We start from the raw sequence: 12,466 nt of genomic DNA on the forward strand, positions 1-12,466 counted from the left end.
GCCTTGGTTCTCATACGGTTCCAGGAATCGAACGGACTCCCAGAACAGATTAAATTCGAGAACCAAGGTACGACTGTACAGGGATCAGGATCAGTGTGTTTGCAACTTCAGCTGTAAGTATTTTTCACAACTTTTTTTAACAGTAAAAACTTTTAATTAGTTCTATTTGACAAGAACATTGACAGCCACCAACAATTATGTAGATTTGTTTGCTAAAAAGGACAGATGTAAACAAAGCTCGGAGCTAAACAGGTAACTTCACAAATGAACCTTATATTTTCCTGCTTGACTAGACCAGCTGCCATGTTTGGGTTGTTTTGTTTTGGTTTTTTGAAAGGAAAAAAAAAGGCTCAAGCATCATTTTGACAGGCAGCAAACTTTCACCCTTAAGAACTATGGAATCTCTTATCTGCCACACAAGAAACAAGGCCTAATTCCACCTCCACCCCACCAACACACACCTTAATCCTCTCTAGCTATTTGGTGGTCCATCAACCCTGATGGACCTAGAAATATTCCCAGTTCCCCTAATTGCTGTCAAAACTATCCCAAGGTGGTGTCAAGCAGATATTTCCCCTAATATTTCCACACCTCAGACGATCTGATCCAAATCAACATTCATAAGCATGGAAACCGAATATGTTGATGCTTGCCTAAGTTTCCCAGATTGGCAACTTGCAATCCCAGTTCCTGGCAGTCTGTTTCTGAACTATAAGGCATTGGCTGGTTCCTGTCACCTGGCAGCTGGAGGTTTCCAGAGAGAGAGTGCAGAGGGCTGAGGAACCAGATGCTGGGACTTCAACTGGAGTTCAACAACACATGGGCCCCAGCCCTGCTATATGCTATATGGAGACAAGGAATGCTTTTCCCCCAATCAGATTCAGAACTATTTCCTGTCTTTTTACCTAGGAAGTACATTTCTGTTCCACACTTCCCTCATCAAGGCCGCTGCAAGATATATTGCTTTCACGCACACAGCAACCCTGTGAGGGAGGTTTCACATAAAGATGGTGACCAGCTTTAAGTCACCCAATCAGCTTCACGACTGGGGAGGGATTTGAATTGTCCCCGGCATTTGTGGACCTAGACGCAAGGAAACCTGTGGTCCTTCAGAGATCATTGGACTCCAGCTCCCATGAGTCCCAGCCAGGATGGCCAACGGCCAGGGAATACGTGAGTTGAAATCTAACAACATCTGAAGGGGCCACAGGATGCCAGCCTTTCGCCAGGTAAATATTCTGTAACCATTTTGTCGTGCTGGCTCACTTTTATTTTTCATGTTTGAACGTACAAAGGAACAAACTGTGCCTCAAAGAGGAAAGATCACCCAATCTCTGCCTCACCACCAGGTCAATTTCTTAAAGGTCCGTCACAGAAGAAAAAAATGAATATAACCAAGCAATATAGGTTAATACATTGCAACCATTTGCCTCTACCTTTGGCACCAGCCTACACTTAAACACTCTGCTGTGGGGAACCTTTCGTTATTTGTTAAATGAAAGGCCAGTGACCCATTGGAAAAATCTATTTTGTGGGGAATGGGGTCCAAACAGAAGCAGTGGGGATTGATGCCCATTGCTTGGCAGAGCAAGAGGAAGTGTTAGGCAGAGCCAACCAATTCCAGAACCATCTTCTATAATCTGCAAGATTAAAAAATGTAAAAAATTATATAACTTCACAGCTGAAGATTTTACTCTTTGAGGGCTCTTGTGTTTCTAATATTTTGTTGGAAGCCACCCAGAGTAGTAGGGCAACGCAGTTAGATGGGTGGCGTACGAATGATAAAATTATGATGATGAAGAACTTAAGAAAAAAATAAAGAAGAGAATATATATAAAATAATGATAAACATTCAACACAGCAGCTTTTCAGTGTGACACTTGTGGCTGTGTTTCTTTTTCAAGCTCACTTTTGCCTGGCGCCATCAACAATGTGGCCGCTAGCAGCTGGCTTTCCAAGTTCACCTCTGGTAATCGGGGGTCCCTTGCAAGAGACCCCTCCATTCCCCGAGCCGAGTTCTTGCTGTGAGCTGGGCCCCTCCTGCGAGAGAAGCTCACGCTCTCAAAGAGCTTCAGCTTCTCTGGGGCCAAGAGAGCGGCGGTGGCCACAATGCACTCCTTCACCAGCTCACCTCTGGAGAGCGGGCGAAGCTTTTTGGAGACCAGCTCGCTCACCACGAAGCTGGCTTGCTCCACGCTGTCCATTTCCTTCCTTGGTTCCGGGGCGATGCCTTGCTGGGCATGCAGGTCCATTTTCAGCGCCTTGACCTTCTCCTCGCGCAGCTGCCCTTGGAACTCCTCATACTGGATGTGCTTCGTCCTGTAGTGCCTCTGCAGGTTGGCCTTCTTCAGGATGGAGAGGGCCTCACCACAAATGAGGCACACGGGCATGCCTTTCAGCTCCACAAAGAAATAGTCGTGTGTCCATTTCTTATTGAAAATGCGGCACTCCAAATCTATCTTCCTCTTCTTGTGCGACGGCATTGCAACCAAATGATCTAACAAAGAAACGGGTGGAGCGGTTAACTGGATTTCTTCCAGGGTGAGGGGAGTGATAATATAGTTATAATCAAGAGAAAATACTGGAAACCAAGGCTCCACAACCGCCATCTTGTGCTTCAGCCACCTTCAGCCTTATTAGTGGGAGAGGAAGCCCTGCTGATGGCATCCTTCCATGGCGGAATTAAAAACTCAGATATGTAAATTAATCGCCAAATGTCTCCTTAAACCTAGGCTACGGTCGCCACAATGGAATGCCGAGGTGCCATTTTTTACTTTTGGCAATGAAATTATCCTTATTATTCATTTCATTTCTATACCGCTTTATATTTTAAAGAAAAAGCCTCAAAGCGCTTTACAACACATCAAATAAAACAATCCACAATAAAACCAATTCAAGCTATGATATTTCAGATCATTCTCCCCCCCCCCCCGTGGCGGTTTTCCCGTGTGTCAGGAGAGAGAGGCTACCTGGCTGAAGCTCTTAGCGCAGTCGGGGCAATGGGAAAGTTTCTCTCACCTGTGTGGATTCTCTTGTGCCTCACCAGCTGGGAGCTGATCCCAAAGCTCTTCCCGCACTCGGAGCACCTGTATGGCTTCTCCCCCGTGTGGATCCTTTTGTGTGAAGTGAGCGACGATTTCCAGCCAAAGCTCTTCCCGCACTCAGAGCACCGGTACGGTTTCTCTCCGGGGAAAGCCCCCTTGCGCGCAGCGAGGGAGGGGCCGCTCCTCAAGGCTTTCCCGCACAGACTGCAGTGGTCGGGGTCCTCTCCCATTTGCATCCTCTGACTCTTGGGAAAGTTGAAGCTATGGCACAGATTTTCACAGTCCACGCACATATTTCTTCTTTCGCCCTCAGCGAGTCCCTGTTTCACAGGGCTGTCACATACGATGGTGTCCACTTCCTCACAAGGCACTGATTGCTGGAATGTTTCTAGTCCCTGTTGAGTCAAAAGCCAGGCTCGATTGTCATGATGGAGCAAGTCGTCCTCTCTGGCTTTTCCCAAAGGTATTGAGTTGAATTCTGCTTGCTTTGATCTTTGCAATGGAAGATTTCCCTCCCTTGCCTTTGTTTCTGCATTACCTGTGGGGTAAAGAACGATCTGAGGAATCTGTGGGGAGAATGTTGAATTTTTACCCTGCCCTCTCACACCCTGAGACACGTGCTTTCAGAGCCGACCCTATTCCTGTGATGGTAATCTTTAACTTTTATTCCTTTTGAAGTTGAAATAGTGGTAACTAGCCCTGGGACCTGCTGGTGAAGGCCAGATAATAAATTGAAGAATAATGATCATTTCCAGTTCTACAATATATTTTCTGAGACAGGACAATCAGAACTATACACAGTATTCAAAGTATGGTTGCGCTATAGGTTTCTAATAAGTCTGGCAGTTCTACATTTGCTAACTTTCCAATGATTGCCAAACATGGGATTTGCCTTTTTTCAAAGCTGCTGCAAACTGGATGGACATCTTCATCAATCTATCCACAAAATGAACCCAAGATCCTTCTCCTGTTCGGTACTGTGGTACCTCAGGTTAAGTACTTAATTCGTTCCGAAGGTCCGTACTTAACCTGAAACTGTTCTTAACCTGAAGCACCACTTTAGCTAATGGGGCCTCCTGCTGCTGCCGCGCTGCTGGAGCACGATTTCTGTTCTCATCCTGAAGCAAAGTTCTTAACCCAAGGTACTATTTCTGGGTTAGAGGAGTCTGTAACCTGAAGCGTATGTAACCTGAAGCTTATGTAACCCAAGGTACCACTGTATCTACAATCTCAGACCACTCAGCATGTTATGTACTGAAGTTCTCACCCTGGGTCAGCAGGGGGATACTGTAGATAGTTATGCAAATAAGGGATCGAAAGTGACGTTCAGTGATTGGATAGTTTTAGAAAGTTGTTACAGTAACGAGGTACTGGAGCTCTATATAAGCAGGTTGACTGAGCCCTTCAGTTCAGTTCAGTTCTGGCCTCTGAATAAAGAAGAGCTGTTTGAAGAATCGCTGTGTCGTCTGATATGTTCACCCACAACTTAACACAGCACATACATGAAGCTAGGATTTCTTGCCCCGACATGCATCACTTTCATACTTACACCAAACAGCACCTGCCATTTCATTGGCCGTTCGCCCACTTTGGAGAGATCCTTTTGGGGCTCATCACAACTTTTCCATATTTACCACCCTCCATAATTTGGTACCACTGGCAAACCTGGCCAAACGTCAAGGCTTCTTGCAAACTTCAGGTTGTTTATAATCTAGTTTAAAAGCACAGGGTCAAAGACAGATCTTTGGGAGACCACACGTCTTACTCTGTGGCAGCGCTGGGGAACGTGCGGGCCTCAAGACATGGCCAGACTACAACTCCCATCATGCCTGATCACTGGCTCTGCTAACTGGGGAAGTCTCCAGGTGCATGTGTGAAGCCTATCAGAGAATGGTACATAAACTGGTGGAGGTATTGTGGTCTCTTGTTGTTGCAACTGCTCCATAAAGCACAGGTCTGGGAATAGCTGTCTAGACACTAGGCTGGTGTATGTGGTTTTTTTTGGAGCCATGGAAACTACTATAAGTGTCAGCTTGGACAATAAAGAACTAACTCTCTGCTGGGTGCATTCCCTGGCAGCACCCTTGGCACCCAGCAACATGCGGAGGGTCGCAGGTTTCCTCGTCTGCTGGAGCACTACTCCCCCCTAATTTGAAGGAAGCCCTGTTTAGGGAAGCTTTTAACGTTTGATGTATTTTAATATTTTGTGGGAAGCCGCCCAGAGTGGCTGGGGAAGCCCAGCCAGATGGGCGGGAAATAAATAAATAAAATCCTGGCCTGCACACCATGGGAGCTGTAGTCCCACAGCGCAGGAATCATCCCCACAGAGGCTATCCAACAGTGAGATTTGGACACAGGGATCCTCACCCAGCAACCTGGCAAGCTCCTCATTCTCCCGGGCCACCTCCGCAGGGAAAAGCAGCTCCACAGCATCTGAGGGATCCTCCTCTGATTTGGGGGACTTAACAGTCACTATATGAAAAGGCTCCGGGAGCTGAAACAGGAAGAGAGACGCAGCCGGTGAGATGAAATCGCTTATGCAAGTTAAATGGCACCATCCACACAGAAGACGGAGGTGTCAGCAGGCTCAGAGGGAAACCTTGGGTGGCAGCCAATGTTTGCCTTACTCAGAGTAGACCCATTGACGTCAATGGACACGACCGACTTAGGTTCATGACCTGGAGTACAACTTAGCTGCATACACTCCCCATAGTTTATGAAATTACAAAAATATCTCAGACCTTTCTCCCCACTTGCTCCGCCTCTTGCAGCCTCAGCAAGAACTCGTCCGCCAGGGTCAAAGCCTGGGCACAAGTCTCCGGGTTGCGTTCCCGGACCCAGCACTGCATCTCCAGGGGCAGGATGGTCAGGAACTGCTCCAGGGTCACCAGCTCCAGGATCTGCTCCTTGCTGTGCCTCTCAGGTGTCAGCCACTGACAGCAGAGCTCCCAGAGCTGCCTCAGGACCTCCCAGGGCCTTTCGGTCTCCCGGTAGCCAAAATGGCGGAAGCGTAGGCAGCGCATCTCCAAGCTGAGAGCTTGCTTCTCCGGAACCTCTTCCTTCACTTTCACGGAAAGGTCCAGAGTTTGATGGGCCTCCTGGACTTCTCCCGGGAGGCCTGGCAGGGCTTGGGCCACACACTCCCTTGTAGGCCACTGGTTGCCCATGGCGACGGCCTTCCCCGAGGCCTGGGAGTCCTTCAAATCCTCCTCTGGTGTGAACTTGGATATCTGCGGAGTTCTCCAGCCTGACTGAGGGCTCTTCATCGTCTTCAGGAACTGCTGCCATTGGGCATCCCAGCACTGCTCCTCCGGCTCTGGCTTAATTTGTCGCAGGGTCGCCCCTGCCTGAAACTCTCTCAAGGCCCCAATGGGGGTAACCTGGGGGTCTTCCCCTCCTGCCTCCAATCTCTTCTTTTGGAAGGATCCTGTCAAGTTCTGGTCTTCCATTGTTATTCTGGCTGCAGAATGGAGAATGGAAAGCAAACAACCATCAATACTTGTGAACAGAGGAAACTCCTTTGTTTGGTTACATCAGAGATGGGGGGAGCTTGTAGCCCTCCTGTTGTATGTATGTATGTATGTATGTATGTATGAAGGTAAAGGTAAAGGGACCCCTGACCATTAGGTGCAGTTGCGGACGACTCTGGGGTTGCAGCACTCATCTCGCATTACTGGCCGAGGGAGCCAGCATACAGCTTCTGGGTCATGTGGCCAGCAGGACTAAGCCGCTTCTGGCGAACCAGAGCAGCGCACGGAAACGCCGTTTACCTTCCCCGCCAGAGCAGTACCTATTTATCTACTTGCACTTTGACGTGCTTTCGAACTGCTAGGTTGGCAGGAGCAGGGACCGAGCAACGGGAGCTCACCCCGTCGCGGGGATTATTATTATTGTTGTTGTTGTTGTTATTACCAGCCTTTATGGTTTTAAAACTTGCAGTTAAAAAATACAAAAAATAAAAACCCCTGTCCAAGTTCCACACCCTCAGCCAGGGTGACCAATGATATACATTCTACAGACATACAGTATAGTATGTATATTTTTGTAAATGGCTTAGAGGTGTTTTTTCAGTCAAAAGGCATGTCAATTTTGTTAGGTAAATAGAAATAATCCAACAATGTCTGGAGGGGCACTGGTTCCCCCACCTGTGGCCTCAAGGGAAGAGGCATGAACTGTGCACAAGCATTGCACATCTGTGGGGAAAGACCACAGCTCAATAGTTCAGGAAAACGCTTTGCATGCAGTTGGATTAGATGACCCAAGAGGCAGGACAAGAGCCCCCCACCCTCTCCCATTACTGCAGTCATTGGCACATGCTCCTTCCGAACCAGGAAATCAGCGCAGGGGTGGGGATTCTGAAGGCCGCATTCCCTTCTGGGCCACATGTCAGAGGTGGGTGGGACCAGAGGCAAACATGAGCAAAGCAATGAGCAAAATTTTTACCTTTGTACAGCAATATAAATTTACACACACACACCCTTCTCTATCCTCCCTGCAGGCAAGCAAGAAGCATTCTCAGAGTTCAATGACCCGTCCCAGAAAGCAAAAATATGGAGGGAGCAAAGCAGAGCGGGAGAGGAGTAAACAAGGCAAGTGGGAAATTTGCTGAACTAATAAGAGCGAAGCTGACTCCAAGAACAGCCGAAAATCATTGTGATCGCGAGTGGAGGAGCTGTGAGCTCCCAGAAGTTGTTGGGACTCCAATGCCCATGAGCACCAGCTGGTCTGGGCAGCGATCACAGAGGATGGGATTTAGAATCCAGCATCATCTGGGGACGCCTGCAGGGTTGACCAGATGGACCAAAGGTCTGATTCAATAGAATGTGATCATGTTGAAAGTCAGATATTGGCCCAGAAGATCCCTTCCCATAAATCGGAGCACGGGATATGTTTGTTTTCATATATATATGTTTTCAAACATACAGTGGTACCTTGGGTTACAGAGGCTTCAGGTTACAAACACTTCAGGTTACAGACTCCACTAACCCAGAAATAGTACCTTGGGTTAAGAACTTTGCTTCAGGATGAGAACAGAAATCGTGCGGCGGCGGCGGGAGACACCACTAGCTAAAGTGGTGCTTCAGGTTAAGAACAGTTTCAGGTTAAGAACGGACCTCCAGAACGAATTAAGTTCTTAACCTGAGGTACCGCTGTATATACGGTGTATGCAATATGGTTTACACGCCTGAGTGGACTTGCCGTATTTTTCGCTCTATAGGACGCAATGGACTGTAGGACGCACCTTGTTTTAGAGGGGGAGAACAAGAAAAAAAAAATTCTCTTCCTCTCTTTTCAGCACCCCTTCAGCGAAGTGGCAGGAGAAACGGAGCCCCTTCCATTTCTCCTCCCGCTTGGCTGAAGGGGCGCTGCACAGCTCTCCCTCTCTGCTGAAGCCAGGAGAGTCTTGCTCTCTTGGCCTCAGCGAAAGGAACCTGAAGCCTGCAGAGCACAGCGGGAACTGGCGCTGCGCTCTGCAGGCTTCAGGCGGCTATCCCTGAAGCCTGGAGAGTGCTCCCTCTGCGCTTCGGAGGCTTCGCGTTGCTATCGCTGAAGCCAAGGAGCCTGCATTCACTCCATAAGATGCAGACACATTTCCCCTTAATTTTTGGAGAGGAAAAAGTGCGTCCTATAGAACGAAAAATACGGTAGGTATTTATAAGGCACTTAAAACAGTTCAGTGAAGGAACCTGCCTGATATTAATAGGCAGGGAGTTCCGGAGATTAACTTCTCGTGCATGAAAGCATCAATTCTTTGCCATTGCATAAACTATGGAACTCACTGCCACAGGAGGCAGTAATGCCCACCAGCTTGGACAGCTTTAAAAGAGGAGTGGACAGATTCAAGGAGGAAAAGGCTCTCAAGGGCTACTAGCCAGGATGCCTATTGCTCCGCCTCCACACTTGGGAGGCTGAGATGCTTCTGAATTCTAGTTGCTGGAAACCACAGGAGGGGACAGGGCTCTCCTGCTCAGGTCCTCCTTGTGGGTTTTCCATCTGGGCGCCTGCTTGGCCACAGTGAGAACAAGATGCTGGACTAGATGGGCTATTGGCCTGATCCAGCACAGCTCTGAGGTAGCCCATTCTTGGCTTTGATGTCAAAGAGCCATGGGCAACCCTCTTCTCCCCTGCTGCAGTGGGTTTCTCAGCCACCTGGTCCTTGATGCGAGTTGCGGATGTACTTATTTGGAGTGTTTATTTCCCTGACCACCCTGGAAAAATTCCTTTCTTTTCTTTTTTTTTCTGCAGGCTTTAAAGTTTTGCCTGATGTACATTTTTGTAACTGTTGTAGAGGTTGGATGGCCACTTGTCAGGGGTTATTTAGGTTTGAATTCTGCGTTGCAAGGGGGTTGGACTAGATGACCCTTAGAGTCCCTTACAACAGTTCTATGAATCTAATGTGCAGAACGAAAATTATGTGGCACACACTTGCAGGAGATTGGGATTCTTATTCTACAGTTATCTCACATTTCATCCAGGAAGTTCAAATCAGCATACGACCAATCACTTCCACATCCATATTTTTTAATAAAAACGCTAACAAGGTAGGTTAGGTTGAGATAGTGTCCCGAGTTCACCAAGGCAGCGTCGTGGCTGGGTGACGGCTTGAACCCAGGTCCCCCGCCTGCCCCAGTTCTAGCTCAGTCCCTTAACCACTGAACCACACTTGGCTCCGCATTAAGCAACCGTCTTTTGCTTAGACTTTCCTGCAGGAGACACTTCTCTGCCTTTTCCTTCCCAATTCACAACTTTTCTCCCCAAAACAATCCCCTCTTCGCTCACCTTTTTTTATTACTATTGTTCCACTTGCAGGATCCCTTGCAGCCCCTCGGATGTTGCAATCCAAAATGGCCAAAAATTTGAGAAGGCAAAAAAAGAGAGAGAAAAAGTAAACGGAACGGAGAGAGAAGAGCCTCTCCCACCTGGCCAAGGAGAAACAGGAAAAAGAATTGAGCACACCTTGGGGGTGGGGGAGAGTGCCCGTCTAGGAAACGCCTCTCTCTATCAGTTTAACCCCTAAGAGTCCGGGTGGCTCATGGCATAAAAGCAGGAAAGGAACAAGGCAGCCCGGCCCCTATATACATGAAATGGATGCAAAAGCGATCAAACGCGGGTGGGATTTTCTTAGATCAGGGAAACACCTGGCCCTTGAGAGAGTGTTGGATTACAGCTCTCATCCTGACCATGGACAGGAAATAAGACTGATGTATAGGAAGCTTGCATGAGTGTTAATGTGCTTTATTCTATTGTGGCTTTAACTTTTCTATATGTATTACATTACGGTTGTAAAAAAATAATAACTGATATTTTTATTTTTAATGTAAAGCGCTATGAGGTGTCCCCCCCTACAATATATAAATTCTATGAAATAAATAATACATAAAAGAAAGAAAGTGAACAAAGAAAAAGTTGGTCCTGGATAGCTCAGTTGGTTAGTGTTTGGTGCTGATAATACCAAGGTTGCAGGTTTGATCCTCATATGGTACAGCTGTATAATCCTGCATTGCAGCGGGTTGGACTAAATGACCCCCACGCTCCCTTCCAACTCTAGAATTCTGTGATTCTCACTTTACAGATTCAGGACAGATTACAGGAAGGACAGCTACCTGCCATGATGGCTGTGATCCATGGTCAGAGGTAGCAATGATTCTGAATACCAGTTGCTGGAAGCCACAGCAAGAGAGAGGGCTTTGGGGCTTAGTCCCGCCTTTAGGTTTCCCACAGGCCCCTGGTTGGCCTCTGAGAGACCAGGATGCCATTGCACTGATCCAGAAGTGTCTTCCTCTGTCCTTATGGAATCACAGGAGTTGGAGTCCAACAACATTGCAGGTTTTTCACCAGCATGTTTACTGAAACCTTTCCAATATTTCTTTTTCTTGTTTTAAAGCTCACTTTGATCACACCTGGAATACAAGAGACTGATCCGGAACAGGTTTGCAAACGCAAACACAGGGATATCCTAGATCGGAGATAGCCCATGTTGTGTCCTGTAAGTGTCGTTGGGACTCCAACTCCCATCACTCCCAGCCAGCAGAGCCCAATGGTTAGGGATGGCAGCTGTAGTACAGCAACATCTGGGCATAGGTGTCTACAGGGCGGCGATAATTTTATTTATTTATTGTGTCTATCTTGCCCAGAGGCTCAAGGAGGTGGTGTGCAGAGTTCTCCGCCTCCTCTAATCCCCACAATGACCCTGTGAGGTAGGCATGGTGGCTGCTCCTCCTTTACCACCACCTGAGGCAACTGACAGTGGCCCAGGGAAGCCCTGGCATGCTGAAGGTAAAAAGGTAAAGGGACCCCTGACCATTAGGTCCAGTCGTGGCTGACTCTGGGGTTGCGGCGCTCATCTCGCTTTATTGGCCAAGGGAGCCGGCTTCCGGGTCATGTGGCCAGCCTGACTAAGCCGCTTCTGGCGAACCAGAGCAGCGCACAGAAATACCGTTTACCTTCCTGCCGGAGCGGTACCTATTTATCTACTTGCACTTTGATGTGCTTTCGAACTGCTAGGTTGGCAGGAGCAGGGACTGAGCAACGGGAGCTCGCCCCGTCGCAGGGATTCAAACCGCCGACCTTCTGCTTCTGATCAGCGAGTCCTAGGTGCTGTGGTTTAACCCACAGCGCTACCCACGTCCCTATGCTGAAAGGAGCAAGGGAGAAAAAAAAGAGGTTGGAGAGGAACAAGGGGTGATGGAGAAAGAGGGCAACAAACATAGGAGGCAGCAAGCAGCACACTTGTGGGGCTGGACTGCCACCTTTCCCAGCTGCCCCCCAGCCTGTCACCTGAGGTGACTGCCTCACCCAGCCACAGAGGCAATCTGGCCATGGAGCCAGAGGTTTTCAACCTTTTTGGGTCCATGGCTCCCTTGACCAATTACATATTTCTGCGGCACCCCTGTGGGGCTCAGGAGCCCATTTGTGTCACCTCTTGCCTGTAGAGCTGGCAGCCTCTCACCCCTTTTTGAATCCTCCCTTGTGGAGTGTTGCCTCAGCCTCCTCTCTTCTCCCCTCTCCTTGGGAGTCCTCTGGGCAGCTATAGCTGCCACCTTTTGTCTTTGAGCTGCGCCCGCCCTGCCCCTAAAGAGAGGTGGCTTCTCACAGTGCCCTACAGGGGCCTGGGAAGCACCCCCTGGCCAGCCCGAGGCACTATTCGCCTGGGGAGCTTGTAGCCAGGCTGCTGCAACAAACAGCTGTGCAAGCCTTTGGGAGGCAGAGACTCCAGAGGGCATCCGAGGAGGGAGGGAAGGAAAGAGGGACAGAGGCAGTGATGCCCACAGCACCTCTGAGTATCATTCAAGGCACCCCAGGGTGGCACGGCACACTGGTTGAAAACCACTGGGCTAGGCTGAGATGAAGTGACTGACCCACGGTCACCCAGAGAGCTTCATGGCCGAGTGGTGATTTGAACCATCTCCCAGTCAAACACT

The 12,466-nt window shown here is 48.7% G+C and overlaps 1 protein-coding gene across 2 annotated transcripts; it reads right to left on the reverse strand.

Annotated features, from left to right (window-relative positions):
• Window positions 1-131: 131 nt before the first annotated feature.
• Window positions 132-9,977, reverse strand: LOC308469505 (uncharacterized protein). Of its 2 annotated transcripts, XM_080992069.1 has the most exons (6): window positions 9,825-9,977; window positions 5,786-6,504; window positions 5,412-5,538; window positions 3,019-3,582; window positions 2,175-2,497; window positions 132-1,640 (listed from the first exon to the last, which is right to left on the reverse strand). In XM_080992069.1, exons 2-6 carry the CDS (start codon window positions 6,491-6,493, stop codon window positions 1,485-1,487), a joined length of 1,878 nt encoding a protein of 625 aa, XP_080848195.1. In that variant the 5' UTR covers window positions 6,494-6,504; window positions 9,825-9,977; the 3' UTR covers window positions 132-1,484. The 2 variants fall into 2 exon arrangements, with proteins under 2 accessions (XP_080848195.1, XP_080848194.1); XM_080992068.1 differs by having other exon boundaries at window positions 1,500-2,497.
• Window positions 9,978-12,466: the final 2,489 nt, after the last annotated feature.

This window comes from Podarcis pityusensis, assembly GCF_964106645.2.
Source record: "Podarcis pityusensis genome assembly, chromosome: 2".
NCBI classification, from domain to species: Eukaryota; Metazoa; Chordata; class Lepidosauria; order Squamata; family Lacertidae; genus Podarcis; species Podarcis pityusensis.